Here is a 27,705-nt window from a genome sequence, read left to right on the forward strand (position 1 = left end):
TAATCTTTTTATTTTGGGGCATATTAAGTTTTAATTCTCTGAATAACAATCAGTTACAATCATACGGAAGAGGATTAGGGCCACTGAAAAAAAGGTAAATTTATTTTTTATTATTATTATTATTCTGAGAAAAAAAAAGTCATAGTTCTGGGGGAAAAGTCAGAAATCTGAGATTAAAGTCAGAAATCTGAGATGTATGTCAGAATTCTGGGAAAAGAGTCAGAATTCTGAGATTAAAGTCAGAATTCTGACTTTTTTTCTCAGAATATTAATAATAATAATTAAAAAAAAATGACCTAAACATTTTCTTTTTCTGTGGCCCTAATCCTCTTCTGTACAAACCCTTATTAATCAATGGCAATGAAATTAGATATGAAAAACTTATCTCTTCAGAAACCCTGAAATTCTATAGCCAGCTATAGTTCCCAACAGTTCTAAACATTATGTAACACTACCCCTCCGGACCTGAAGAGGGCGCTGTGCGTAATGTCAGTGTAACTTGGTTTCTTATATTTCCCAGAACAAGATCTCGTTGCTAAGACATCACAATGGTTTACAAACATGTCGGCTTCATAATCTGAGATGAACCAAATGGCTTCTGTGGTTAATATGATCTTTTTACGTTCAGTGTTACTGTTCACGTCCTTGGCTCACACTCAAAACACCGTGGGTAAGACCTTAGCAGAACTTAAACGCACTATTCTCTCATTGTTGAGTTAAAATGGCTAACTTTAGTTCACCTAGCTAACGCTAACCTGCAACAAATTAATTGCTGATTATATAACTTATAATAGAACTAACAGAGCAGGCCTGTAAATAGAAAGTATGCCTTGTTGTTGAACAGTTTTCCAGCCGTCATATCTCACTACAACCGGAACAAGTGTCACTGCACTCCTGTTGGGAAACACGGAGGATGTCTCTGTGTATGTGACGACTGTCTCTCCCTCCAACACAACAGGTAAAGATAGTGAGACTCCCTGATGATGTCTGTAACTACGAGCCATATCCTTTTATTAGACCCGTTTCTGTAAAACTGCAATGTAGCTTAGTTAAAGTAAGTGAACAAGACAATATTTTAACCAAAATACACCAGGCTCACAATATCAGACAGGGAAAGCAGAGATGTGGTAAAGCTGTGTTTGTGTCTTCTTAGGGGTGTCAAACTCATTTCAGATCAGGGGCCACATACAGCCTGAGTTGATCTGAAGTGGGCCGGACCAGTAAAATCATAACATAATAACCTATAAATAACAACAACTCCAAATTTTTCCCTTTGTTTTAGTGCCAAAAAGTCCAAGTACATTCTAAATATGTTCACACTTAATGAACTATCTTTCTACAAAAACAGCTGTTGTATTTTTCTCCATGATGAGTCTTAAAGTCGATTATGATATTCTTTAAGCCCTGAAACCTGCTGCAAACACACCAAACACACAGGCTACCCAGTCACCTGACACAGTGTGTAATGTTAACAGCAAAAGAACAGAGATTATAATAATGAAGAAGCAGGTAAAGTTGACTATTTTGGACCCCTCAGCTCCAGCATGAACAGTTTGCTTGCTGGACAGTGTTGTATGCAGGGTTGTAGTGCTAGTGTTAGTAGTGACGGAGCGCACCTATGACGTACTCACATGTATGGTAAGCATGCACACGATATGTGGCTCCCTTTGAAAATAGTGGAACCACCGCTCCTACCGAGACGAGTTTACATATAGGAAAACTTTAGTGTTGATTGGATCATGAAGTGCTCCATAAAGTCTATGAATTCCCATTCATGCAAACTGCAAATATTCTTTTTCCTCACTTTTGAGATAAAAAGTCCCGAAGCGCCGTTCCAGTGCAATCGGTCAGCACTATGATTGTATGTACCCCCCGAGGACACATTTGAAATGGCTGTTACTTTTATTGACAAATTGCAGTTAATCTCTTCTCTGTAATTTTTTCACTTTGAGAAGTCATCTCGCGGGCTGGATTGGAAACTCTCACGGGACAGTTTTGGCCCGCGGGCCGTATGTTTGATACCCCTGTTTAAGGCAAATTAACTGGCTGGTTCATTATCTTTGTTTCTCTGGCAGGAAGCATTGGTCCTTCATCATGTGAAGCTGAGGCAACACAGTGGACGCTCACAATGGAGCAGGTGGGAAAGGTAAGAAACCTAACAGATAGTGGACAGTCATTTTCCTCACATGTACTCATTGATAAAAAGTTCATGTTTAAAATACGTTGAAGGCAAAACGTGATGGATGATATATACAGGGTTCCCACGCGTCCTGGAAAACCTGGAAAACCTGGAAAACAGTTGACCAGTTTTCCAGTACTGGAAAACACCTGGAAAACGGAAAATCACATATAGTCCTGGAAAATTATTCCAACATGGCTGCGTTTGACCTGACCCTATTAACAAAACACATCCCCGTTCATTGAAAGTTGAGTGCACGCAGTGCTGGAAAAAACAGCGACACTGCGCAACTTTTTTCACATCTTTTCTCCTTCACTTCATAATCATGCATTCACAGAAAACGGGGGTATATTGTTTATGTTTTATGGTACATTTGGCTCAAATACCGTACTCTAGCTCAGTTGTTCTCAAAGTGGGGTCCTGGGACCCCTGGGGGTCTGCGAACCATAGCCTGGGGTCCGTGAAATAATTTGAATACATTTCTAGTAAATCATAAAATTGTGCTGTGTCATTACAAAACAACATACACCATTGTTATGATACCATTTGGTGGCTCGAAGGGATATGTGAGTCTTGTTACTGTTAATTTTCTGAAAGTGTTTAAGATCAATTACTTGAAAAGTATAAATGTTGTCATGTTGAGTCCGCAAGGAATGAAATGACCCTCTGTTTTAAAGTATTCAAGTGGTATTTACTTGATTCAAATTGAAGTGTTATCTGTTTTTCACTATGGTACAGGTCTGAAGTATTTACATTGATATGTTTTACAATACAAATAGTTCCAAGGGCAACTAAGAGTGCAAATTGTAGTAAGCATGTGCTTTAGTGATGGGAAGTCGGGCTCTTTTCAGAGAGCTGGCTCTTTTGACTCGGCCCCCAAAGAAGAGCCGGCTCTTTCGACTCCCGAACGGCTCTTAGTTTAGGATCTTTTGTAGCCGTATATTTTACCTTAACTTTGCAAAAACTAATGGTTTGTGTGTTGAAAACCCTTGTACGTAAGGTGTTTTTATGAGAAGCCTTATAATTGCCCAATTGTGTGCATTTATTCTGTTACAAAATCATTCTCACCCTAAACCTAGGGTTATGATTAGGGTTATGGTTTTGATTAGGGTTAGGGTTGTGATTAGGGTTAGGGTTGTGATTAGGGTTAGGGTTAGGGTATGGGTTGTGATTAGGGTTAGGGTTAGGGTTGTGATTAGGGTTAGTGATTGGGGTTAGGGTTATGATTAGGGTTAGTGATTGGGGTTAGGGTTATGATTAGGGTTAGGGTTGTGATTAGGGTTAGGGTTAGGGTTAGGGTTGTAATTAGGGTTAGGGTTAGGGTTGTGATTAGGGTTAGGGTTAGGGTTGTGATTAGGGTTAGGGTTAGGATTGTGATTAGGGTTAGGATTAGGGTTGTGATTAGGGTTAGGGTTAGGATTAGGGTTAGGGTTAGAGTTGTAATTAGGGTTAGGGTTAGGGTTGTGATTAGGGTTAGTGATTGGGGTTAGGGTTATGATTAGGGTTAGGGTTATGATTATGATTAGGGTTAGGATTAGGGTTAGGGTTAGGGTTATGATGATGGTTAGCATTAGGGTTAGGATTAGGGTTAGGGTTAGGATTAGGGTTAGGATTAGGGTTGGGTTTAGAGCCAGAACTAAACTTAAGCATACAGAACCAGAACCAAACTCATGCAAACAGAACCAGAATCAAACTCAACCAGAACAATCCAGAACAAACCAGAACCGAACCAGACCCGAACCAGACCCGAACCAGAACCGAACCAGAACCCTACCATAAGATCAGAACCGAACCAGAACAGAACCGGACTAGAACCGAACTAGAACCGGAACCGAATCGGAACCGAACCAGAACCGAACCGAACCGAACCAGAACCGTACCACAACCGTACCACAACCGTAACAGAACCGAACCAGACTTGAACCAGAACCTAACCAGAACCGAACCAGGACCGAACCAGAACCGAACCAGGACAGTACCAGAACTGAACCAGAACCGGAACCGAACCGAACCATACCAGAAACGAACCAGAACCGAACCGGAACCATACCAGAACCGAACCAGAACCGAACCAGAACCGAACCAGAACTGAACCAGAATCGAACCTGAACAGAACTGAACCAGAACCATACCAGAACCGTACCAGAACCGAAGCAGAACCGAACTCAAGCAAACAGAACCAAAACCAGAACCAAACTCAAGCAAACAGAACCAGAACCAACTCAGGTTAACAGAAACAGAACCAACTCAAGCAAACATAACCAGAACCAAACTTGAGCAAACAGAACCAGAAACAAACTCAAGTAAACATTATTTATGTCCTCAGTTGGCATTGAGAAAAATCAGATGCCTCAGCTTGGATGGGCTGATCCGATTTCTTCTCTCAGTGAGTATTTGCCCAGTCTTCAAGAAGACTCTCTCTGAAGGAACACATGTAGCCAGGATACACAGCCTCCCCTCCATCACCTGTATCCTATATCCTCACATATGATTGGCCGCATGGCCGCCATGCTGACCAATCAGAACAAAGTTCTGCTGTGAGCAGAGCTGGGGCTGAGCACTATAAAGCATCGGCTCTCAGAGCCGCAGCTTTTGATCATGACACATCACTAATGTGCTTAATCTGTGTTACAATTATGAGGGGGCCATGGTCAATTTTCTCACCTGTAAGGGGTCCCTGGCTCCAAAAAGTTTGAGATCCCCTGCTCTAGCTAGCAGGAGTGCAAACTCCCGATAGTGAAAACAAACGGAACAAAAAGAGCGACACAGCTGCACAGAAACTCCACGTTGTAGACATCGCTGATCATAATAGACATCGCCATGCAGGAAGACAGTTTACCTTTTTAAATCTCTGAGAGATCTTCAAATACAGAGTGCGTTTTTACACCGGTGCGATTTTTTCAGAGTTTACGGTAACTCAAATAAAAAAACGTAACATTTGCTTTGTTTCATATCGACCACTTAGCAGGATGAATATCATGATGAAGCAGGTATATTTTGAGTTTGAGTTGAGTTGAGAAACATTTGTGGCCATTTTTGTCATTCAGATCTATTTAGGTCATTAAAGCACTGATCCTCTGATCATTATTATTATTTAATTATTTCAGTAAGGCAGCTTCCAGATTCCTTTGCTGGCTCTTTTGTTTTTTTCTAAGCTCATTTTATATTTTTTGAGAAAAGAGAAAGCTGAGATGTTGCCCATCATTGTTACTTGGTTGCACTAATAAAGTGAAGTGCTGTACATCTGTGGTTGCATTATTCTATCATCAATTTGCCATAACTTTTAAGTATGTAAGAGATGATTTAATTGATAGCCATAGACTACATGTCTTTCATTGTAGACTTCCACTGAGAGGAACATATTAGGCTATTTAGGAACTAAATTAGGAACTAAATTTATACCAGCTTGATCATCAATGAAAATGTCCTGGAAATGTCCTGGAAAATGATCTCTGGAAAAGAGTGGGAACCCTGTATATAAAAAGTCCTATCATGCAATTAACTGAGTGTCAACATCCACTTTGTGTTTAATCCTCTTGTTTGATTCATCTGGTGTCCTAGACTTACATTCAGTTTCAGCTGAGACTGGATAGAAGTCTGCTTCTGTGTGGTGAGAATGAGACAGAAACAGACTGCTGTCCAAAGCCACTCTGTGTCCTGGAGACCCTTCAGGTATCTGCGTGTGTGGGCAGCACACCTCAGGCCTCAATGCTGATCCAGGCCAAGATACATGCCCTGTTGGTCCCTACAAATGCTGTGTCTGGTAATCCAAACTTATCCCACCATAATTGATCTTTATGCCCAGGAGGTGTCCCATTTTTCGTTTAAGCAAACTGTATTTCATTTCAGAAAACTCAACAGTCATTCCAAACCAAGTGTACCAACCACTAGGCTCTTGTCCCTGTGACCTCACCTTCAGAGCGTGTGATGTACGCTGTTGCTGTGACATGGTATTTACAGCTCCCACATTATTCAATTTTTTTGACAAGAGAACAGTGACTTAAAAAATGTTATTAACAAAAATTTGTTTTGTCTTTCACTCTGACAGGACTGCTCCTCTGAAGATTTGAAGCTGTTTGTGTCACACTGCCTCCCAGGGCCCTTTGGTGGGCAGCTCTCTACTAATCCAGATTATCAGTGCTCGGTGCAGTCCTCTGAAAACTCCCCAGATTGGTTTCCATTTTTATGTGTTAATTCTCCTCCTGAAAACAACCCTTACCTTGGGCTATTTTACCAGGGAGACACAATGTAAGATACTCTTGTACACATGTTTTTTAATTATGTGAGTTTTTGATACTTTGAGTCTCACATTTTCATCATTTATCTTTTGCTTTTTAACTTCTTTAGTCCATTTAAGCCTGGTCCATCTTTCCAAATGCCTGCCTTGTCAGCTCCAGTGCCAGTTATTTCTTATATTCAAGGAAGTCCAATTTTCACGTTAAATGACCAGTTCTTCACTATTCCCCAGGTTAGTTGTGTGTATTCTGTGTAGTTTACATTGTTTATGCTGTTAAAGCTGTAACAAGTAATGCTTTGTTTGTTTGTTTGTTTGTTTGTTTGTTTGTTTGTTTGTTTGTTTGTTTGTTTGTTTGTTTGTTTGTTTGTTTTCAACAGATGGTGCTTGGGCGATGTGTGAACAATGCCCCTGTAGCATTTTTGAACAATTTTGAAGTCAACTGTGTAACTCTGCTCCGCTCCTGTCCAACTGCACCTCCTCTACAAACACAAGCAGAGGATTTGATGATTCAAGTGAAGAATGGCCAAGGAGGTTTGTTTTGTCTGCTAATTCTCTTTTGCCATGCTTTGATAAACTCAGGAGATATTTGAATCCATGTGTTTGATCTTTGTTTTATTGTTTGGGATGTTTTCCAGGTGATGTCATGGTTGATGTTATTGATGAAGTGGCTGTTGACTTGAGTCCGTTTATTTCAAGCACAGATGCTGTTGCCTCTTTGGGTATGTATGTTACAATAAGTGTTAAAACAACCTAAAATGACGTGAAGACTTGATGTTGAAATGTGTTTAATATTCTTTAAAGATAACGGTCTGGTATGTGAGAATGTGACCTTAGCCCTTTACTACAAATTCTACTGGAAAGAAAATGGCATCACAAGTATTACAATGACACGCACTGTTGGGACCATCACTCTAAGTAAAAGTGGTAAGTCTCAATAATACTTGATTCATCACAGTTGTAGTGTATATGAGTTTCTGATGTAGTTTGGATTAATTTTTTCTCTGCTCTGTCTCCTAAAAAGTGGCGTTAACTACGAGGTATTCTGCTGAGTTTCTGAATGGAGAATTCCCAGGCGAACGTAACTCAGGGAACCCAGGTGAGAGCAAGATTACATGATTATTTCCTGAGAATGTGTGTGGAACCAGTATGTAAAGCTAACAAAAATGTGAAATGACAGGTTACCAGGTTGGAAGACCTGTCATTGCTGGAGATCTGGACCTGTTGGATAATAACACAGGCTCAATACAAAGAACATTGATCAATCTGTGGAAGCCAGGTAAACCAGCTCAATCATGCTGCTGATTACTGACGTCGTGCTTGGTCAAGTTGAATGCAAGTCATCACACTATTTTTGCTCTGTCTAACAGTAAGTGATGGACTCTGTTCTACTGTGGAAACAAAACCAATTCTGTTTGGAGAGAATTCAACATCAGGATGTCTGCTACATGTCAGCAGACAGAATCTGACTCAGTGCAGTCTCCTGAGGTTAGAAGATGAGAATACGTTTTTTTTTATCTTATCTTTGTCTTTCAGTTTTATGTGCTAAAGTGAAATATAATACTTTTTTTTCTCTTTTAGAGAGACTGTTACTTCTCTTCAGTCAGCTTTGGTCACAGCAATGTATGTAGCCAAGAGAGGTAATCCTGACCCTCTGATGTTGACAGACTGGGTGAACATAAGCTGTGAGTAAATGATGCAAAGATAAAACTATTGCAAAGTATTCATCTTGCATATGCATTTTGATGAAATAAGATCATGCAAATGTGAATAGTATGCACTATTTACTATTTTTTTATTTCATCCTATAATATAGATGATAAAATCTTCTGCCCAGTTTTTTCTGTTTTTTTTACCTAAAGGTCACAACTTTTCATTTCCAGATATTACACAAAACTCAAGCACACTTATGGAAGACAGCCCGGGTTCATGCTATGGGATCCCCTCTCATCAGCATATACATGTTTGGAGTCTTATCACTGGCACGAAAGATGGAATACCTCAAAGAGATATCCTTTCGTTGCAAGTCAAGTTAGTATCCTTATTGCAATGCACAGTTTGATTTGTGTTCTCCAAAAAGGAGGTACTGTTCAGTTTACACGGGGTCCATATTCTCCAATCTCCATTAGTTTTCTTTTTTGTTTTTAGCTTCAGCCTGTCTTCCTGGGCGCTGGATTGTGGAGGAGGGGATGCCTCTCCATGTGTTGATATGATGGAGACTCAGCTGTTCCCTATCACCTCCTCAGTCACTTTTATTAACATCCCTATCAACACAGGACCGCCAAAAACCAGGTACTTCCTTTAACAGCAAGTTTTTCCTCATGACTTTATGTATGAGCTGCCAGACTGATTTTAACCTTCATTATAATGTATTTTTGTCTTGACAACCCCTGACAGGTTTCAGATCAACTTCACTGAGTATGACTGTAATAGGAACGATGTATGTTGGCCTGAACTCGCCTTCCCTATCACCAAGTATTATACAGGTAATAATTTAGCTAGTCCTTGGAAAGTTTTTTTCAATCATGGGAAAATTGGAAGAATGAGTTTAACAGAGAAACAAAGTACTTATACAGATACAATGATATTAACATTTCCACTGCTCACTTGTTTTTTTCTTTGTCCTCCCCAGGTGAGCCATATTCACAGTCACTGGCAAAGGGCCTCATCTTGGTTTTCTTCTTCATCACTGCCTCGATCCTTGGAACTCCGTGGAGACAAATCCGACAGGCATGGAACTGACCCACACACTAAAACTCAGTGATTTGTTACAAATGCTTTGTTTTTATACAGTTTTACATGCTTATAATATATTTTAAAAAATGTAAATAGTTTTGTTTGTGTAGCATTTTATAATAAAGATACTTTTTATATAAAATTTCAAGGCTCTGTCGATCTACATACTTACATTTTTATTGACTGGTTTGAAAAGTGGGAAGGTCTTATGTTCAGTTGTAGTCCCACAAAGGTGTTTGTTTTCAATGAAAACAATTCAATATTTCAGATTCAATTTTAGGGGTCATCATCCACAAGCACAATACTGTTTTATTTGTAACATATCTGCTCCTATGGATTAATCTATACACCTTTACTCTGATCTGTGATTAGTATGACACGAAGCAGAGCAATTGGTTCCTGCTTTTATTCCTAAAAAAAGGGGGGGGATAGCCAATATAAAAATGTTGTCTCACCTCCTCTTTCCCTACATTTGCATATTTTTCTTAGTCCCCCTACTGACAGGAAAAACCTGTTTTCATGAGTTGGCTCTTTGTGTTTCTGCCCTCTGCACTCCTCTCTGGTTAAATGGTTCACTATGGAAAAGTAACAATATTTGCAGAATGCATACTGCTTCATGAAAATGAATATTACCTTGGAGAGGATGAAAAGACATTTCTAAATTGCAAGGTCATGCAGTGTTTCACAACCCCTTTGAAAAAAGATTGGTACTGAAGCGTATTGCGTTCACATGAGAAAAATCTGCTCTGTTTTTCTGAATTAACAAGTTAATTATCTCGGAATTATAAGAAAAGCGTTCTGTTTTTCTGGAAAAAAAAATCTGCTCTGTTTTTCTTAGAACGGGCCTTACGTCTAAACAGCTGCAGAGTCCTCAGGTGCCTGCGCAAAGTTGACAAGCTAATCACAATACCATCTATGTTACTGAGAAACACTAGTATCTCCCAATGTCTTAAACCCAAAGCAAAATAATACTGGATTAAACTGAACAACATGTTTACTTCCTTGTGTGGCAGCAGATTTTTTTTTATTTACAAAAACTTTTTATTTTTTAACTTTATATTTTTGGCTTTTTCGCCTTTATTGACAGGACAGCTGTAGAGAGACAAATGTGGGGAGCAAATGGTCGACCGGCCAGGAGTCGAACTGGTGACCTCTGCGACGAGGACTATAGCCTCCATACGTGGGGCGCTTGGACTGCTGGGCCACCAGTGCCCCATTTACAAAAACTTTTCTCATAATTCCAAGATAATTAACTCGTTAATTTAGAAAAACAGAGCTAATTTTCTTTTTTTTATTCAGAAAAACAGAACACTTCCGAGATAATTAACTCTTTAATTCAGAAATTCAGAGATGATTAACTTGTTAAGACAGAAAAACAGAGCAGAATTTTTTTTCTCATGTGAAAGCAATACACTTCAGTAGATAGTAAAGTTATATGACATACAAAAAAAGTCTTAATAAATAGTCTACTGGGCAGAGCAAGCTCAGAAAGCGCCTCTGATCCCTTGAAAAAATGAAGATTGTGCATGTGTGCCTCTTTCCATTAGTGGTGGATGTATTGATGCTGTGGTAATGATATATCGATTCTCACACACTTCTCATTAGAGTATCGATTACTCTAATAAAATATCAAAACTAATTAATAAATGCGAAATAAAAGCGCATGTGTCACTTCTGATTCTTTTAGGATACCTTACTCCAAAGTTTTGTACCGAAGAGGCTGTTTTAAGCTTTCCACTCAGATAATTTAAGTAAAGGGTGTTAATTATTTATGTGTTTTTCTAAATTTATTTCATTGTTTAAAAAAAGGCCACCAAAGGATTTGCATATTAAAGTTGTTAAATGAACAGTATTTGTCATTGGAGTTGTCTTTCAAACGTTGCATTTTATTATTTTTTTAAATCACAGAAAGCATTTGCATCGGTATCGGGTAGCAAATAAATTGCATAGAAAAGGTATTCGGTATCGTATCGAATCATAAAAGTCTGGTATCGCCCATAGGTATCGCCCAGGCAGCCCTGAGGCAGCCCTACTTTCCATTTGCCTTCAGACAGAGCTGAGGGTTAAAAGAACGCTTGCCTGTGTGAGCGTGACTGCGCAGACTCCTGAAGGCGGTGCTCATTGGTCGAAGGTACTTTCTCTATCGTGGAAGTTCATCGTATTCAACAGTGTGAAGTGACGTGTAGCACTGTGGATGTCTCAATCGGATGTCTGCTAAAACTTCTAAAGTGTAAGAAGAATCGTGACTGCGTCTCTGGATGAGCTCCCCCAGCTGCTTTGACTCGCAGCTTCATCTTCTACTTTGACGAGACAAGTTCTTCATCCAGGATCTGACAACACGGTGCTCCCCGGTTAGCCTGTTAGCTAACAGGAACAGCCTCTGTTGATGCGATAGATACCTTAAGTGTCCGTTATGTAAGCCAAACATCATTTTATCATCTCAGCAGAAAGAAACATGGAAGACAATAAGAAGGACTTCTCTGACCGTCGTTGACGTGCTTTTATTCACTTTGCTGTGACCGCACAGGTTAGCTTGCTAACATTAGCTCGTCGTGTGGGCAGGTAGGTTTGTGAAGTGTCAGGATGAGCTCGATGCTCCGAGGTGAGGAGATGTGTTTGGCCCAGCTGTTCCTACAGTCTGGATCCGCATACGACTGCATCAGCGAACTCGGGGAACTGGGACTTGCGGAGTTCAGAGACGTAAGTCCCGAAATACAACGATGTTGACCTCTTGAAACAAAGTAAAGTCTCACAATGAAAGTTACTGCTGAGTTTGCATACATGCAAAACACTCGTTAACTGCTTATCTACCTACATACATCTACCAGTACTTCTGAGACTCGTGTAACTGACTTTACTTACTTATCATGACAGTCTGAATTGTAGGTTATAGATTATACATTATTTTAGCAGGCAAATGCTCAGTGGTGGACAAAGTACACAGCTTCATCACTTAAGTCAAAGTATAGATACTCCATGTCAATATTACTCCAATACAAGTGAAAGTTGCTCCGTCAAATTATTACTTGAGTTAAAGTATTGGAGTAGTAGATTATAAAAATTCTTCAGTAGTCGAAGTACTTTTTAAAATATCTCAAAACATTGAATTATTACAAAGCATGATGACAGTCAAAAATACATAGAAGATACATTCTGTTACATTATGTTTATCTAGAAAACATAACTTGAAATCTCTAAACTATACCATGGAATAAAAACAGAAACTAAGTTACTGAAAGCACAGACAGCTTAGTTTGAAATGTTCCTCTGGAATGAAACAAATGTTACGTAGCTCATCACGCTTTCTCAGGTTGGACAGTGAATGTTTGTATGTTTGGGCAGAGTGGGAAACAGGGAGAACATTTCAAACAATACGTATCATTCTTTTCTCAAAAACCTCTAACACGGACTGAAGATATGACCATGAGTGCTTAGGTGGAGAATTGTAGCCATCATTACCACCTCTACAAACACATTTTATAGTCTTAGGGATCAGATTTCAGAAAAGAGAAGGAAATTCATGAGCTGATGTCAAAGCAAAAATAGTGAGTAACTATAGCACTGATAGAAATGTAGTGGTCTCAAAAGTACAATAATTGACCTCTGAATGTAGTGGAGTAAAAGTAATAAGTATCCCCCAAAAATAATACTCAAGTAAATTTACTTTGTTACTGTCCACCACTGGTTATAGATTACACTTTATATTAGCAGACCAATGCTACAGTTCATTGTCCCTTACTACAAAGTTTATGACCATTAGCTCTGGAGATATTGCCAAGTTGGCTCAATGATGAATTAGGGCGAGGATTGTTTATCTTTCTAGTCTTTACTGACTCTGTCTCTTCCTTCTCTTTCAGCTCAATCCCTCAGTCAATGCATTTCAACGGAAGTACGTCAATGAGATAAAAAAATGTGAAGAAATGGAGAGGATCCTTGGTAAGAATATGTCGACGTTTAACTTTCTGGCTTCCTGGACATTCATCAAGCTCAGAATAAAGTCAAGCTTTGGGCAGGAAGTCCATTGTTGTTGTGCCAGACAAATTTAAAATAAAGGTGTGTGGGAACACACACAGGCACTGAGAGCCCTCTCACTCAACTGAATTTAACATCACTTAACCTGGAGTCATGAGAAATGTCAGCTGGTTGTAGATTTGGTTGAATGAAATGCCATGCTTGGTTAACTGAAAGCTTTATTATCGGGTTAAGAGAGGAGAATAACTCTGTCGGACATTCAAAACAATCGAACAATTGAGTCAAGTGATATTCAAATGCTAGTCACAGTACAAAAATCTTGTCTATTATTATTGTTTTTTATTATGTCCTGGAAATGTTTGTTCTTTGTTTTGAACAGGATACCTCCTGAGGGAAGTTAAGAAAGCAGACATTTCACTGCCAGAGGGAGATGTGAACCCTGTGGCTCCTTTACCAAAGCATGTCATGACTATAATGGTTAGTCACTTAATTATGCTTCATCGTGTATTATTTGTTCTATTGTAATAAGTTAATGACCGTGTACCAGGTTAGTTTTTAAACCAGTGTTATGTTCATACCACATCACAGTAAATAAAGTGGAGTATTTTCTAAATGTAGAAACATAAATCATAAAGCTGCTCAAGCCTGCAACGTTTTGTACATTTTATTTGAAATGTGATAACCTTGTATTTATTTTATCACTGGGTGTCTCTCTGTGGGTTCACAGGAGCAGCTACAGAGACTTGAGGTGGAGTTAGGTGAAGTCACCAGGAATAAAGAGAAGCTTCAGAGGAATCTGCTGGAGCTGACAGAGTACACACACATGCTGCGCATCACACGCAACTTTGTCCAGAGGCCGGCAGAGGTTAGTGTGTCATTCTGACCTGCCGATACGCACACATTTCCCCGCCTCTTTACAGAATACTCTTCTTTTTTGTCTTTTTGACAATTTGTGTAACAGAATCTTTCCTTTGGATTAATTCACTGACCTTTTACTGTCCTTACTTTTAGCGAGAGCCCCTTCAAGTCCAGTATGAGGAGTTCCCGTTTCTAGAAAAGGACACGATAATGGACTACAGCAGCATGCAGAGGCTAGGAGCCAAACTGGGGTGAGGGATTAAGTTCTGCTAGCCATATAACCTTGATGCTCCTGCAGAAAGAGCTAATTGGTTGCACAGTTGCTGCTACATGTTTGAAAATGAACAAGCTGCTCTTTTATTTTCCTCAATAATCTTTGATCTACCCTCACTCACTGACACACTTTGTATGCACAGCACAGTAACACACACCCACATGCAAAAACTGAAATACAGCTGTGGCTCTATGCCAGCAACACTGCGCTTCTACAAAAGTTTCCTGTTAAATGTTACAGCTCATCAAAAAGTCAGTGGTGTGAGAACACTGACTTCTCAGGACAGAAGAGAGATTTATTAAATGTGACAGGACAAAGGAAACTGCAAACCTCATTGTTGCATTTCCTGTACTCAGTACACGAGCAACTTTATGCTGTTACAGTTTCAGAGCACAGAGTGAGTCCAGTAAAGTTAGACTGTTCAGGTTAGAGCAACAGGCTCTGGATTGCTTAGATGCACTGGATTGAGTGAAGATATTCACACATGTAAAACACACAGCCTTTCTCGTCCCTGTCTCATAAAAGATTAACCTAGTAAGCTCTCATGGCTGTTAATTATTTTGAAGCTATGGGTTTCAAAGTTTGAACACCACTGTGGAGTTGTTGGAGATAGTAAGAAGTCAACATGAAACCAATGATCTGTCTTATTCATGTGGAAGCTTTTTCCAATCCAAAATTGGGATTGTGAGAGTGATATAAAATGTTTTAGATAAAACTTTGATTAAATATGAAAGTAGTTGTTTATTATAAATGTTTTAGATAAATCTTTGATTAAATATGAAAGTAGTTATTTATTTTAAATGTTTTAGATAAATCTTTGATTAAATATGAAAGTAGTTGTTTATTATAAAAGTTTTAGATAAATCTTTGATTAAATATGAAAGTAGTTATTTATTTTAAATGTTTTGTCATGACAGTTTTACTTTAATTAAAAGTAAATAGTTACATTAAGGATTTCTGCTCCCTTGCAGACACATGTTGTAAGTTCTCCTTGTTCTCTTGCAGTTTTATTTCTGGGCTCATTCAGAGATCAAAGATCGAGGCCTTTGAGCGTATGCTTTGGAGAGTTTGTAAAGGTTACACTATACTCAGCTATGCCGAGGTCGAGGAGTATCTGGAAGATCCCAGCACAGTAGGTTTTTCTATTGACTTAGTCCAAGTTTGTGCTACAGCCATTACTTTTGTGAAGTCTTTCCTGCACTGTGAGAATCTGTGAGATCAAAGTATCATCAGAGCAGGCAGAAGGATATTTGCATGAATGACATGTATTGTCTTTATCGTACCTCCTAAGTTTATCTCTAGTCCAGTTGGAAGGTACTTATCTCTGCGCTACATAATATCAAACATAATCAATTTGAATTTTCTAATTTGATTCATTACACTGTAAATCCACTTTGATAACTCACTTTGGGTTTCATACAAGAAATGTTTGAGCACACTCAGTTCTGTGTTTGCACATAACATTTCTGGGATTCGTGTAAGTTATCTGTTTACAAAATCAAAATTGATGTTCAATGTGAAAAAGGTAGATGCAGATTAATCAAAACCTTTGGTGCCTGATTGTTTTATGACATTGGAAACTGCATAGAAATATTCCATCCCTGTTTGTATTTTCAACATTTTGACCATTTCTTGAGAAATAGTTTAGTTCAATAAAAGGAGCCCGTTCTTTCTTCATTTCACGATGCGGGGTCGAAATGATCACAAAAGAAGCATTGTCACTTCCTTTTTGTGCAATGTGTCCACAGAATAGTGAAGAAACAGTTCAGAGGGCAGAGAATTGTTGAGTGTTTGTCAACAACAACAACAACAAAATAAAGAGACAGAAAAGTCCGGAAGCATACTGTTCCCATGAGTGTTGTGATCTTATGCGTTCATATTGAATGACAGGACTAATCCACTTATCCATTCCCTCTGCTTGACCAGAGGGCTGGCATGCAGGGCTGTGACTGATCAGTTAGGGAATGTCAGACATACTTTCATTGACGGAAAATTGAGTCAATTTTTTAAGCAGTCATGCTTTACCAGTTTCCGTCTCCAGGGCTGCCAAGATTTCCTTCTGTAGCAGATAGCACGATTTTATAAAGAAATAATATTAGTTTAAGGTCATTTTTAAGGAATCTGCAGTTTGTGACATGTGGTTTTTTTTATTCTAAATTTCACATCCTCATCTTGTTATTGATCAATAAATCTTGCTACGTGTTACCTACAGGGTGAGCCCACCAAAAGCGTGGTGTTCCTGATCTCCTACTGGGGAGACCAAATAGGCCAGAAAGTGAAGAAGATCTGTGACTGGTAATGATTTAACATTTCTTTATGCTGTGGTTGTTCTATACAAAGCAGGATACAGACCTGATCTAGATGTTAAAATTGAGTTTTTGTGTGTGTGAATTACATATTTATTCTTCCTCAGCTACCACTGTCACTTGTACCCGTATCCCAGTAGCAATGAGGAGAGGAATGATGTCGTGGAAGGACTGAAAACTCGTATTCAGGACCTGCATACAGTATGTTTACACTTTATTCAGTTATTAAATTACTTAAATGTTAATTTGTGACGGAAGATGTAGTTATTATATTCTGCATTATCTGCAACAACACATGGTTAATTCCACCAAAATGTTGTTAGTCATTTCCCTATTTAGATATAATCTCAATTGTGTGTTGTTGATAAAGGAACGTCATATTTTCCTCCCGTCTGTTGTCTACAGTGAGTCTTGTTACATCCACTGCAGTCTTTCATGGTCAGAGAATACAGAACAAACTTAATGGCTGACATATTTTCTGAAAGATTAACCTAGTTTCTTTTCTTCTTGTGAGTCTGTCCTGGCGGTTCGGGGGCTGGTTAAGTTTCAGTCTGGGGCATTGCAGTGTGAAAGATTTGGTAGCTTGAACCTGCTGTGACTGAGAAACAGAATTGCTCTCACCCCCCTGTAGCACATGATCAACATGAGGCCTCAGCTGAACGTTGAATTGTTGTTTTTCTCTCTTCCATGCATGCTTTTTTTCGTGCCCTCTCTTTTCTAGACTGTTTCGCTTCTCTGCTTCTTATTCGCACACACAAACACACTTTCTCTCTTGTTACCACATAAATATTTATATCTGTGTGAATTTTCCTTATGTAATCATTGAAAAAAAAGTGATGCTCCTCTTTTGAAAGTCTCATATATCTTATCCACATCGCACCACACTGACAGCCCTTTTCTCTCTTACTGTGTCCAGGTACTTTATAGGACTGAGGACTACCTGAAACAGGTCCTGATTAAGGCTTCAGAATCTGTCTACACCTGGGTCATCCAGGTCAAGAAGATGAAAGCCATCTACTATATTCTGAACCTGTGTAGTTTTGACGTGACAAACAAGTGTCTGATTGCCGAGGTGTGGTGTCCTGTCAACGATATTCCCACTCTGCGTAGAGCCCTGGAGGAAGGATCGGTGAGGAAACTCTTTGGCTTCACTGCAGGCTTATTTTTTGCTGTTCAGTTGATTCATTGGCATCATTACAACAAGCACTGTATTTAGTGTGCAATAGTGTGCCCTCCTATTGTTTGAGGAAAAGGGTTTTGCTTGACTCGATGAGGGAACTGAGAGGCTACTGTTCATTCAGTTTGTTGGCTGAGAAGGACAGTGTGTGTATTTGGAGTAGAGAAATACACAGATGCATCAATTGAATTAACTGTTGCTACAGAGGTTTATTTGTCTACTGTCTAGATCTCTGAAAATGACATTATGCCACAACCACTGAATCACAAGGATGTGTTTTTCTTGTTAACTTGCATGTGCTGCCTGTTTTTTTTTCACAGAGCTAATTAAATGTATCAAGATTCTGCCATGCTTATATTTTCATTTTGCATCTATTTCCAGAGAAAGAGTGGAGCCACTGTTCCTTCCTTTGTCAATCGTATCCCCACTACTGACACTCCCCCCACCCTGATAAGGACAAACAAATTTACCTCTGGCTTCCAGAACATTGTGGATGCCTATGGAGTGGGCACTTACAGAGAGGTCAACCCAGGTCAGTGTGATCTTTAATTTTCTTTAAGTTCCTTTTCCCTCTTTCTTGATGTTTACCCACGCCTCATCCAATAAGGCTCCGTATATAAAATGTGCATAGAGCCAAATGCAAATCCAGTAAGCAGTTTAGAGCTTTTCAGGTATCATGATTCTGTATCCAAGTCAAAGATGTTTCAGCAACATGCACGTGTTGCACAACAGCTCCTTTTATTGTAATAATAGTGCTGATACGGAGTACAGATTTTTTTAAAAGGTGCTATATAAATAAAATTATTAAGTGCTTTGACAGTAAAAGCATGGTAGAAACTCAGGAGGATGACAAAATAAACCTTTAACACACAGTGAGAAGTGTAGAACATTCTAACAATGCAAAAACAAAATACAACGCTAAAGGTTTACCAGAAATAATGCAAAATAAGATAAGATAAGATAAACTGTATTGTCCCTGGCGGGAAATTTGTCGTGGACATAAGTGCAGTGCTGCTCACAATCGATACATCCATTCAGCATACCAACATACAATAACATGCCCACTGTCAAGATAAGAAACCATGTCACTGAGGCATACCAATGACACAACAAATACCAATAATACAATAAATACCAATAAGATACCAGTGTGGCAGTAAAAAACAATATCATATTAACATAAGTGCAGAGTAAGTGAACCCTAATACTCATACAAGAGCATTATGTTAGTGCAAATTGTTTGTTGAGTAGAGAGATGGAAGTAGGGAGGAAGGAGAGCTTGAAGTGATTACTTTTATATCTGCTCGCTGTGAACCGTCTTCAAGAGGGCAATAATTCATATTCTGAATAAAGAACATGAGAAGAGTCCTTTGAGATTTGTTGTGCCTGATTGACAACAGTATTTCCAAAGATAGTTTGAAGAGACAGGTCATTTTTCTTACCAATCACTTTCATATAGACCAAATAAATCATTGTCAGTATAGAGTTAATAAATAATTAAAGAATAAGAAAAAGGTTTTAAGAAGAAGACATCACAATGAGACAATAGAACAAGATTAAAGGAAAGGGAGAAATGAGATAAGAATAAACAAAGCAGTAAATTGATAAATAAGACCAATAAGGGAATCAGAGGAGGTCATTGGAACAAATAATAGATTGAGAGCATTAAAATAATAAGTGAAAGGGAAAAAAACAATATCATGAACAAATTAAATGACATTAAGTTAAATTTGATTGCAATTAAAAAGATGAAATCACATAAAAGAGTCTCCAAAAGTGAATTTTAAGAAGTGAATTAAAAGATGTCACTGACTCTGTAAGCCGTATCACTTATAGGAGGTCGTTCCAAAGTAGATGGAGAAAGCACTTTCAGATTTCTGCCTCGACTTTGGAACAACCAGAAGAGCCCCAACAGAGGATCTAAGGCTCTAAGATGGCTCATATGGTGTCAACAATTGTCCACATATTGTAAATGTGTAATAATCCCTCCCATGATAATATCACAACTATTTCAGATTTACAGCTTGTAAGACTTATCCTCACAACACCTGTGATGTTTATGACTGAAGAGCTCTGACTTTCTTATTTAAACTGCTTTCTCTGGAAAAGTTTTGCAAAAACAATTAAATATCATCAACTTTCCTGTTTCTATTGCAGATTTTAATCATGTTTTTCTATTTGCAAATTATACAAATGAATCAACAACAATCCTTTTTTGGTTTTGGTGCCTTTTGCTATTGTTGTTATCTTCTTATCTTTGAGATGTGCCTTGATATGCAATGTTCTGTTTCTCATCTGAAGCTCCTTTCACAATCATCACTTTCCCATTCCTGTTCGCTGTGATGTTTGGGGACCTGGGTCATGGAATTATCATGGCTCTGTTTGCGTTCTGGATGGTGCTCTATGAGAACAACCGCAAATTAAAAAACACAAGGAATGAGGTGAGCTTTGTGTATACAAATACTTAAGTCTTATTGTGTCTGAAGTTCAAATACTTGTGTGTTACAAAGTGTTTGCCTGAAATCTAACTGAGTGATGTGATGTGTGTATGCAGATCTGGAACACATTTTTTGAGGGGCGTTACATCATCCTGATGATGGGCCTCTTCTCTGTCTATACCGGCCTCATATATAACGACTGTTTCTCCAAGTCTCTTAACATCTTTGGCTCTCGATGGAGTGTGAAGGCCATGTTCAATGCAAAGGTGTGGAAGTAAGTATTCAATGACTAAGAGGGCTGTTGTGTCAGTCCTTCAGGCCCTGATGTGCATAAGTTTCATATCTGCTGGTGAGAAATGTAATGCACAAACTATTTTGCGTGTTAAAGATATATATTTAGGACAAATATTTCTGTTATACTTCATGCTAAAACACATTTAACACACTCTTGTGCTTTAATTTGTGCCTAACAGGGATTCAGATATCCATGGAAATCGGGTTCTTACTCTTGATCCAAACATCACAGATGTTTTCAGTGGACCGTACCCATTGGGAATAGACCCAGTAAGTGATGAGGACTACATTTAATCATTGCTTAAAGGGTAACTAAACCACTGAGTTTCGACTGAAGAGCATCTACCCAGGTATTTCAAAAAATGCCACTGGAACGTCAATGTATACATTTGGACAGGGCTGGAGTTTGTGGAATGTGGTGAGGTAGGTTAATATAGGGTACGATGGCAGATGCAAGTACCAAATACGTCACCATGAACTCAGCCAGCCACTAGAAAAACTCTATTGCAGAAGTCAGGTTTCGACCTGCAGATGGCAGTCTCTACACACTGGGAACTGCTGGGATCAAGACCCACATTTATCAACAGCACCACTAAAAAAAAAAAAAGTGGTTTGGGGTTTAGTTACACTTTAACATCACTGTTGTGGTTTTACAGAGTAGTTTTACGGACTCGCATTGACAGAAGAGTTGACGCTGCTCTCTGAACCAGGTGTTAAAATAGTTGCCTCCTTCTGATTCTGTTCCCAAAACTTGGCTAATACCAGCAAACAGTCTAATGCATTACAGTAAAACATGTTAATACAGTGCTGTATTAGGATTGTTCTCAATGTCTGTGGCCAAATGGTTTATACTAAAAGCTCTTACCTAACAGGAGGGACTATTTTCCTCAAAATTCCTCAGAGGCTTGTGTGATTTGAATCATAATATTTTAAAGTGTTTTCAGAATTCTATTATATTTGTGTTCAATGTTAAAAAAAATTGTCTAGATTTGAATGTTGAAACCAAAGTAGCTCTTCTGATTGGCTCATTTTGAAAGTCCCTCGAGTTAACACTGAACTGGGTCGATCAGCATTTTCCATTGATGCCCCTAAATCATGGTATACCCTCCAACAGACTTTAAAGTTAATATCTGTTCCCTCTTTTGCTGAATTATAAGACTTTGATCTCAGAGTACTGTCTCAAATTGTATCAGTTTTAATTAATGTATTATTTTGTGAATGATTGTGTGTTTGTTTGCTGATTCTAATGTGCCTGTGATCTCGACAACATTGGAAATGAGGGAAACCTCAATGTCTTTTCGAGAACAAATAAAGGTTTTGAATTGAATTGAAATTAGGTTGAATTCTGGGATTTAAAGTTTTAAATAGCTTTAGGAAAATTAGATCTTCTCCAGAAACAACTGTAGCATCCTCACATGGTTGAATGATAAGATAATGAAATGATGTTTAAATGGGGGTCTTTAAAACTCTTCTAAAAGATCTAATCTCTGTGTCTCATGGTGTTTGTTTGTGTCTTTTCTTTGTGTAGATTTGGAACTTGGCAACAAACCGGCTGACATTTCTGAACTCCTATAAGATGAAGATGTCAGTGATACTGGGTATCTTCCACATGAGCTTCGGAGTCATCCTAAGCACTTACAATCACATGTAAGAACTAAGTAGTTTGTATGTTTTGTTCCATGTCTATTTGTTTGACCTTGTGAAGCCCTAAACTTTAGTGTTTCATCGGCATGCTCTGTTATTTTTTTCCAACAATAACAGATACTTTAGGAAGAAGTACAACCTGTACTTGGTGTTTCTCCCTGAGCTTCTGTTCCTCCTGTGTCTGTTCGGCTACCTGGTCTTCATGATCACATACAAGTGGCTCGTCTTCTCTGCTAAAGATGCCACACGAGCACCGAGCATCCTCATCCACTTCATAAACATGTTCCTCATGCAGGGTGACGCTGTGCAACCCCTCTACCCAGGACAGGTGAGACGCTGATTCAGAGCTATCATCACTCAAACAGTCAATATCAACATTATCTAATGTTGTTGTGCTTCTTCCAGACTGGCCTGCAGATATTTCTGGTGGTCATAGCTCTCCTTACTGTGCCTGTCTTACTCTTGGGAAAACCAGTCTACCTTTACTGGCTTCACAACGGAAGCCAACGGCTGGGAATGTACAGGGTGAGGTTGAATCCCACGTCTGTCTTTCAGTGGGTGCTTGGATGAGAAAAAGGCCTCCAGATATTTGTCTGCTGACTGTAATTATGATAATCTGATTGATGTCCTCGTGTTGGTGCAGGGATATGAGCGTGTGCGGCGCAACAGTGAAGAGGAGCTTTACCTGATGAGGACTCATGACATGGAGGAGGGCAGCAGTCACAGTGATCTCTCTGCCAGTGGAGAGCGCCACACAGAAGAGGTCAGCCCAGAAAGTCAACTGTATAGTAACCCACTAATATCAAACCAACATAAAGGATACTGTTGTGATTTTTTGGTGGTGATTCTGAGTTCTACCTTCTTGTTGTCATAGTTTGACTTTGGAGATGAGTTCCTTCATCAGGCCATCCACACTATAGAGTACTGCCTTGGTTGCATCTCAAACACAGCCTCCTACCTGAGGCTCTGGGCTCTGAGTCTTGCACATGCACGTGAGTATTGTGATTTCAAATACAACACAGAGGTAGCTGATCCATCATTCAGACACACACACACACACACACACACACACACACACACACACACACACACACACACACACACACACACACACACACACACACACACACACACACACACACACACAGATGCAAATAGGGCTTATAAGATTCAAAATAACTTGAGTAGTTAAATGATACTGAGGCTTTATTAAACCTAGGGATGCACACAAGTAATTGATTATCGATTAATTGATTGTTAAGAAATTACTCAACTCCCATTTTTGTTATCAATTTTCACGTGGAACAAACATCATGTAATCTCATATTACACTCAGCTATCAGGGAGGTGTTTTAAGTTTAAAGCATGTTTCGATGTGAATCAGCTGTTAAAGGTGTTGCACACAGCGGAGACGCTCTGCTGGCGGCTGCGGCTGTGTGACAGGTCTCTGCTTTTTAAAGACGATCAATACGCAACTGCTGCCAACAACGACATGGACACGAAGGTTGACAACTTTAAACAGAACATTTCCCCACCTTTAGATACAAAGCCAACAGACTGGTGGGGATTTCTAGTGCGCTATGTTTGCAGACCAGCAACATCGGAGCCGTCTGAGCTTTTCTGCAGCTGGACTGATTATGACCCAGTTGCGCTCCCGGCTGACTCCTGGTACACATGTTTATTTTTCTCAATAAGAACGAGTAGACAGAAAACTGGACTCTGTGAGTCTGAAGTACGTTTCTGTTAGTATTATGAGCCTTCACTTTATAAGACTATGTCACTGGAGAATATTTTTATGAGCCTGATTGTTGATAATCAGTGTTAAACATGTACCCATATTCAATACCGTCAGTTATATACATTTTGTTGCTGTAGAAAAAGGAATTTTGGTGTAAAAATTTCCATTGTTTTTGACGTAGTAATAATAATATATATATTTTATTTATTATTGTTTAATCGATAATTGATCATTAACATTTCCAAAAATCGATCACGGAAAACACTTAAAATGTACATCCCTAGTTAAAACTCAAACAGTATGACATGTACTGTTAAATACTATGTAGTTCTTTCTTTCTCCAAAAGTCAACTATTATTATCATAACAAGACATTTTCCACTGTTTGTTATTCTATCTTGTCATTCATAAAAATATAGTAATTTCTTGCTATGCATGACTATAAGGGCAATAAAAACCTTGCATGAGAGTAATGTAGTGTTCCATTATTTAATCAGTAGTGGGCTAGACACAGAGTATAGATCCAGTTCCCACAGTAACATGCTGATGTTACATGTATGAATTCACAGGGCTGAATTCTATATGTCCCATGTACAGTATATTTTCTCATAAATGTAATTATTTACCAGGTTTCACTTGATCTCTGCAACCTGGTACTATTCAAAATCATGTTTGAACGTATTGGGGAAAAAAGTGTTTGAGACATTTTTCAATATTTTGAATTTAATCATGCACATTGTCATTGTTAAAAACAATATAGATTTTTTAAATTACTAATATGTGTAAATCTGTTTATGCGCTGCAGTCTTTCTGACAACTGTACTTCCATTTATGTTTGAACTTCAGCTAATAGATAATCTCTACTCAGATTAATGACACAGACTAGAAGGTCTCTTTGTTGTGAAAATGTTTTTCCTTTTTAATACTTGTCTAAATAGATTGTGCTCTTTCTCTTGTTTGCTCGTCTCTGCTCTCACAGAGCTCTCAGAGGTGCTGTGGACCATGGTGATGCGAGTAGGACTCCGAATGGACAGCCTGGTTGGAGTGTTATTCCTGGTACCTGTATTTGGCCTGTTTGCAGTTCTCACTGTGTCCATCCTCCTGGTGATGGAGGGTCTGTCTGCATTTCTTCACGCCCTCCGGCTGCACTGGTAAGAAAAGTATTTATGCTATTGACTGGACCAAAATGCTTTAAATGATCTTAGTGTATTAATTGAGCTTTTTTTTTTTCTTCCTCTAGGGTGGAGTTCCAGAATAAATTCTACAGTGGCAATGGATTCAAGTTTTGCCCTTTCTCCTTCTCCCTGCTGCCCTCCTGCTTTGAACAGGAAGGCTTACTGTGAAGGGACTGTCTGCCTATACTGTTAATGGTAAATGGAGCCAATTCAGCAGGCAGCTTGCTATGATTTTTAATACATATTAAAGACGTGTTCAATTTTTCTTTTAATCTTTTAACATCTTTTCATATGATAACTCACCTCACAAACTTTGGACTGAAGCATACTGCCTTACTTAAAGAGACGTTTTTTAACAGAGATTCCTTGATATGGGCACACAAATATACTCGCTTTGCTTCTTTTCAAAGATTGTAGCAATGTAGTGCTTTCCCATCCTGCCAGCTCGCCCATTGAATTGACTTTATCACAAGCTGTGAAACAACCCCCCCACACACACACACAAACACGCACACGCACACACACACACACACACACACACACACACACACACACACACACACACATACACACACACACACACATTTTGTCCTGGTATCTTTTAATACAGAGAGAGCTTAAAAGTATATCAGAGTAATTGGGACTAAAACACGGATAGTATAGTGTATTGTTGAAGAACTGCTGTATTTGTTATTGAAAATTTATGCAGAAAGAGTATTTTGTACCAAAATCAGTATGCTAAAATAGAGAAGTTTGTCTGACATGCAAATGTAATGTGTAATTCAACTATACCAATAGTTTTCTCATGAGGCTTAGGTGAAAATTTGAGAAAAATAAACTTCCAAAGTTAGAATACATTTAAAAAAATTAGATAATTTAAGTTAAAGATAGTTTTAAAGTAATAAGCATAATGAATGGATGGCACCATTGTTTGTCTGCACAGACAACAGTTGTTAGGTTAAGTAACTTTTCATATTTAATCTCAGTGTCTTTCAATATCTTTTCTGCTGTGTCTAGTTTTTTTCCCCCTAAGTTTGACATATTTGTGGAGGTTAATGCAGTTATTTTGATGGCTTCACTTCAGCAGATCTGTTTCTCATACTCTGGGTAGCGAGCCACCTTTCAGTTACAAAGTTGTAGCTCAAGTTTTTGTTGCACTGACGGCCTTACAGAAGTACAACCAAATGACAGCATACTGTATCGTTCTTTACTCTCTCTATTCTATTCTTTGTGCTACCAAAGCGCAACAAGGAATGTTGAACTTTTCAGTACTTAAGAAGTACTCGGGCAGGTGTTTTAAGATGAGATGTATATACTTACTGTATGGAGAATTATTTTTTAATTTATTATGTTTTAAAATGTTACAGCAGAATTAAATATGAATGTAAATAGCATATGATTTTACTTGTGTGCATTCACAGTGTTGCCTATGGGTCTGCCACTTACTGTAATAAGACTTAACATTCCTCTCTTGGAAAACTTCAATCATTTATTTTGTTGACTCAGCTCTTCTGATCCAGATCCCACTCATTAAACATCTCACATCAACTTCCACACAAGGGTCAGGCTGTATTGAATCTTATAAGGTAGAAATGATGGGCATTTGCAGTATTTGTTAATTTAGTAAATTTGGTAGTATTGTTTGGAAACTGTCCTTTTTTTTTTTCTAAGGAAAGGAGATTTAGTTTGAGTTATCACAAAACGAGATGTCAGCACTTTTGCAGCAGTGAGATACTGCCACAGTATAAAAATCTCAATTTTGTGCCTGAGGTTCTAAAAATGAACAGTATGTTGTAAAATATTAATAATGCATTTAGAAGCAGCTCATTTATTGAGTTGAGTAATGGTTGATCAGCGACTTTTGCCTTTCGCTAACACTAAATGATTACATGAGTTGGTTAAAATGGTTTCAGTTTTTTCTAATGCAGCCCCAATCTTGCTGTTCATTTTAACATGAACAATCCCCTTTTTATTTAAAAACACTCCATGCTTTACTTATTTTGGGCAAATCACTGTCATGTCAATAATAAATTGAATTCTTTGTTGAGTTATTTGCGTGGTATCTGAACTAAGAGAAACTACACTGAAACAAGACTTCACCTACCGGTTCTTAATGTATGGATTTTATACGTTTTTTTCTTTGCAGCTTTCGGTACATAATGACTCAGCTCGTTAATAAAACACTAGTGTGAATTAACATTTTCAAAGAGTGCAATCTATAAGCCTTCCTCTGGAAAGATTTTTCTTGTTACAACAGAAGTGTTACAAATGATGAATTGATACACAATTAAAACAGAATAAAACTAATTTGCAACATTTCAAACTACAGCACAGTTCTGGTTTGTCTTGAGCCATTGTTTGAGATTGGTCTGAAAACAGAAGCCACTTCCTTATTTCATAAGGAATTCTATGACAATACTTACTTTCCTCTCCAGATAGCAGTTTGTCCAACTCACAGTGCCCGCTTGTGGTGGCCCTTGCGCCAAAACCAATAAAGCCATTGGTCCACACCATAGAACCATATAGAACTTATTTATATTCAGTCTATGGTCCAACATGCATATTAAACATTTTCAAAATGTGTTCAAGTATGAATTTAATCTATTGAATATATGAAAATGTATCAATATTGACAGGACTGTTTCTACGAAAACTCGTGTATTTTCTGTTCACCAATTCTT

General features: G+C 38.4%; 2 protein-coding genes across 3 annotated transcripts; both read left to right on the forward strand.

Annotated features, from left to right (window-relative positions):
* Positions 1 to 508: 508 nt before the first annotated feature.
* Positions 509 to 9,291, forward strand: tctn2 (tectonic family member 2). The gene is made up of 18 exons (XM_034691981.1): positions 509 to 670; positions 845 to 958; positions 2,076 to 2,146; positions 5,741 to 5,942; positions 6,029 to 6,129; positions 6,228 to 6,427; positions 6,527 to 6,647; positions 6,794 to 6,947; positions 7,052 to 7,135; positions 7,218 to 7,340; positions 7,438 to 7,512; positions 7,594 to 7,692; positions 7,784 to 7,901; positions 7,995 to 8,098; positions 8,297 to 8,444; positions 8,562 to 8,705; positions 8,811 to 8,899; positions 9,046 to 9,291. The coding sequence occupies exons 1-18, from the start codon at positions 583 to 585 to the stop codon at positions 9,153 to 9,155; spliced, it is 2,145 nt and encodes a 714-aa protein (XP_034547872.1). The 5' UTR covers positions 509 to 582; the 3' UTR covers positions 9,156 to 9,291.
* A 1,958-nt stretch (positions 9,292 to 11,249) lies between these two features.
* Positions 11,250 to 27,073, forward strand: atp6v0a2b (ATPase H+ transporting V0 subunit a2b). Of its 2 annotated transcripts, none has more exons than XM_034691937.1 (21): positions 11,250 to 11,564; positions 11,677 to 11,849; positions 13,007 to 13,085; positions 13,501 to 13,598; positions 13,849 to 13,986; positions 14,133 to 14,230; positions 15,259 to 15,385; positions 16,466 to 16,548; positions 16,667 to 16,760; positions 17,476 to 17,688; positions 18,118 to 18,268; positions 20,038 to 20,177; positions 20,291 to 20,448; positions 20,648 to 20,738; positions 21,997 to 22,115; positions 22,230 to 22,440; positions 22,518 to 22,637; positions 22,756 to 22,875; positions 22,987 to 23,104; positions 24,829 to 25,000; positions 25,090 to 27,073. In XM_034691937.1, exons 2-21 carry the CDS (start codon positions 11,733 to 11,735, stop codon positions 25,190 to 25,192), a joined length of 2,550 nt encoding a protein of 849 aa, XP_034547828.1. In that variant the 5' UTR covers positions 11,250 to 11,564; positions 11,677 to 11,732; the 3' UTR covers positions 25,193 to 27,073. The 2 variants fall into 2 exon arrangements, with proteins under 2 accessions (XP_034547828.1, XP_034547829.1); XM_034691938.1 differs by having other exon boundaries at positions 11,712 to 11,849.
* The last annotated feature ends 632 nt before the right edge of the window (positions 27,074 to 27,705 follow it).

This window comes from Notolabrus celidotus, chromosome 9 (genome assembly GCF_009762535.1).
Source record: "Notolabrus celidotus isolate fNotCel1 chromosome 9, fNotCel1.pri, whole genome shotgun sequence".
Classification (NCBI taxonomy): domain Eukaryota; kingdom Metazoa; phylum Chordata; class Actinopteri; order Labriformes; family Labridae; genus Notolabrus; species Notolabrus celidotus.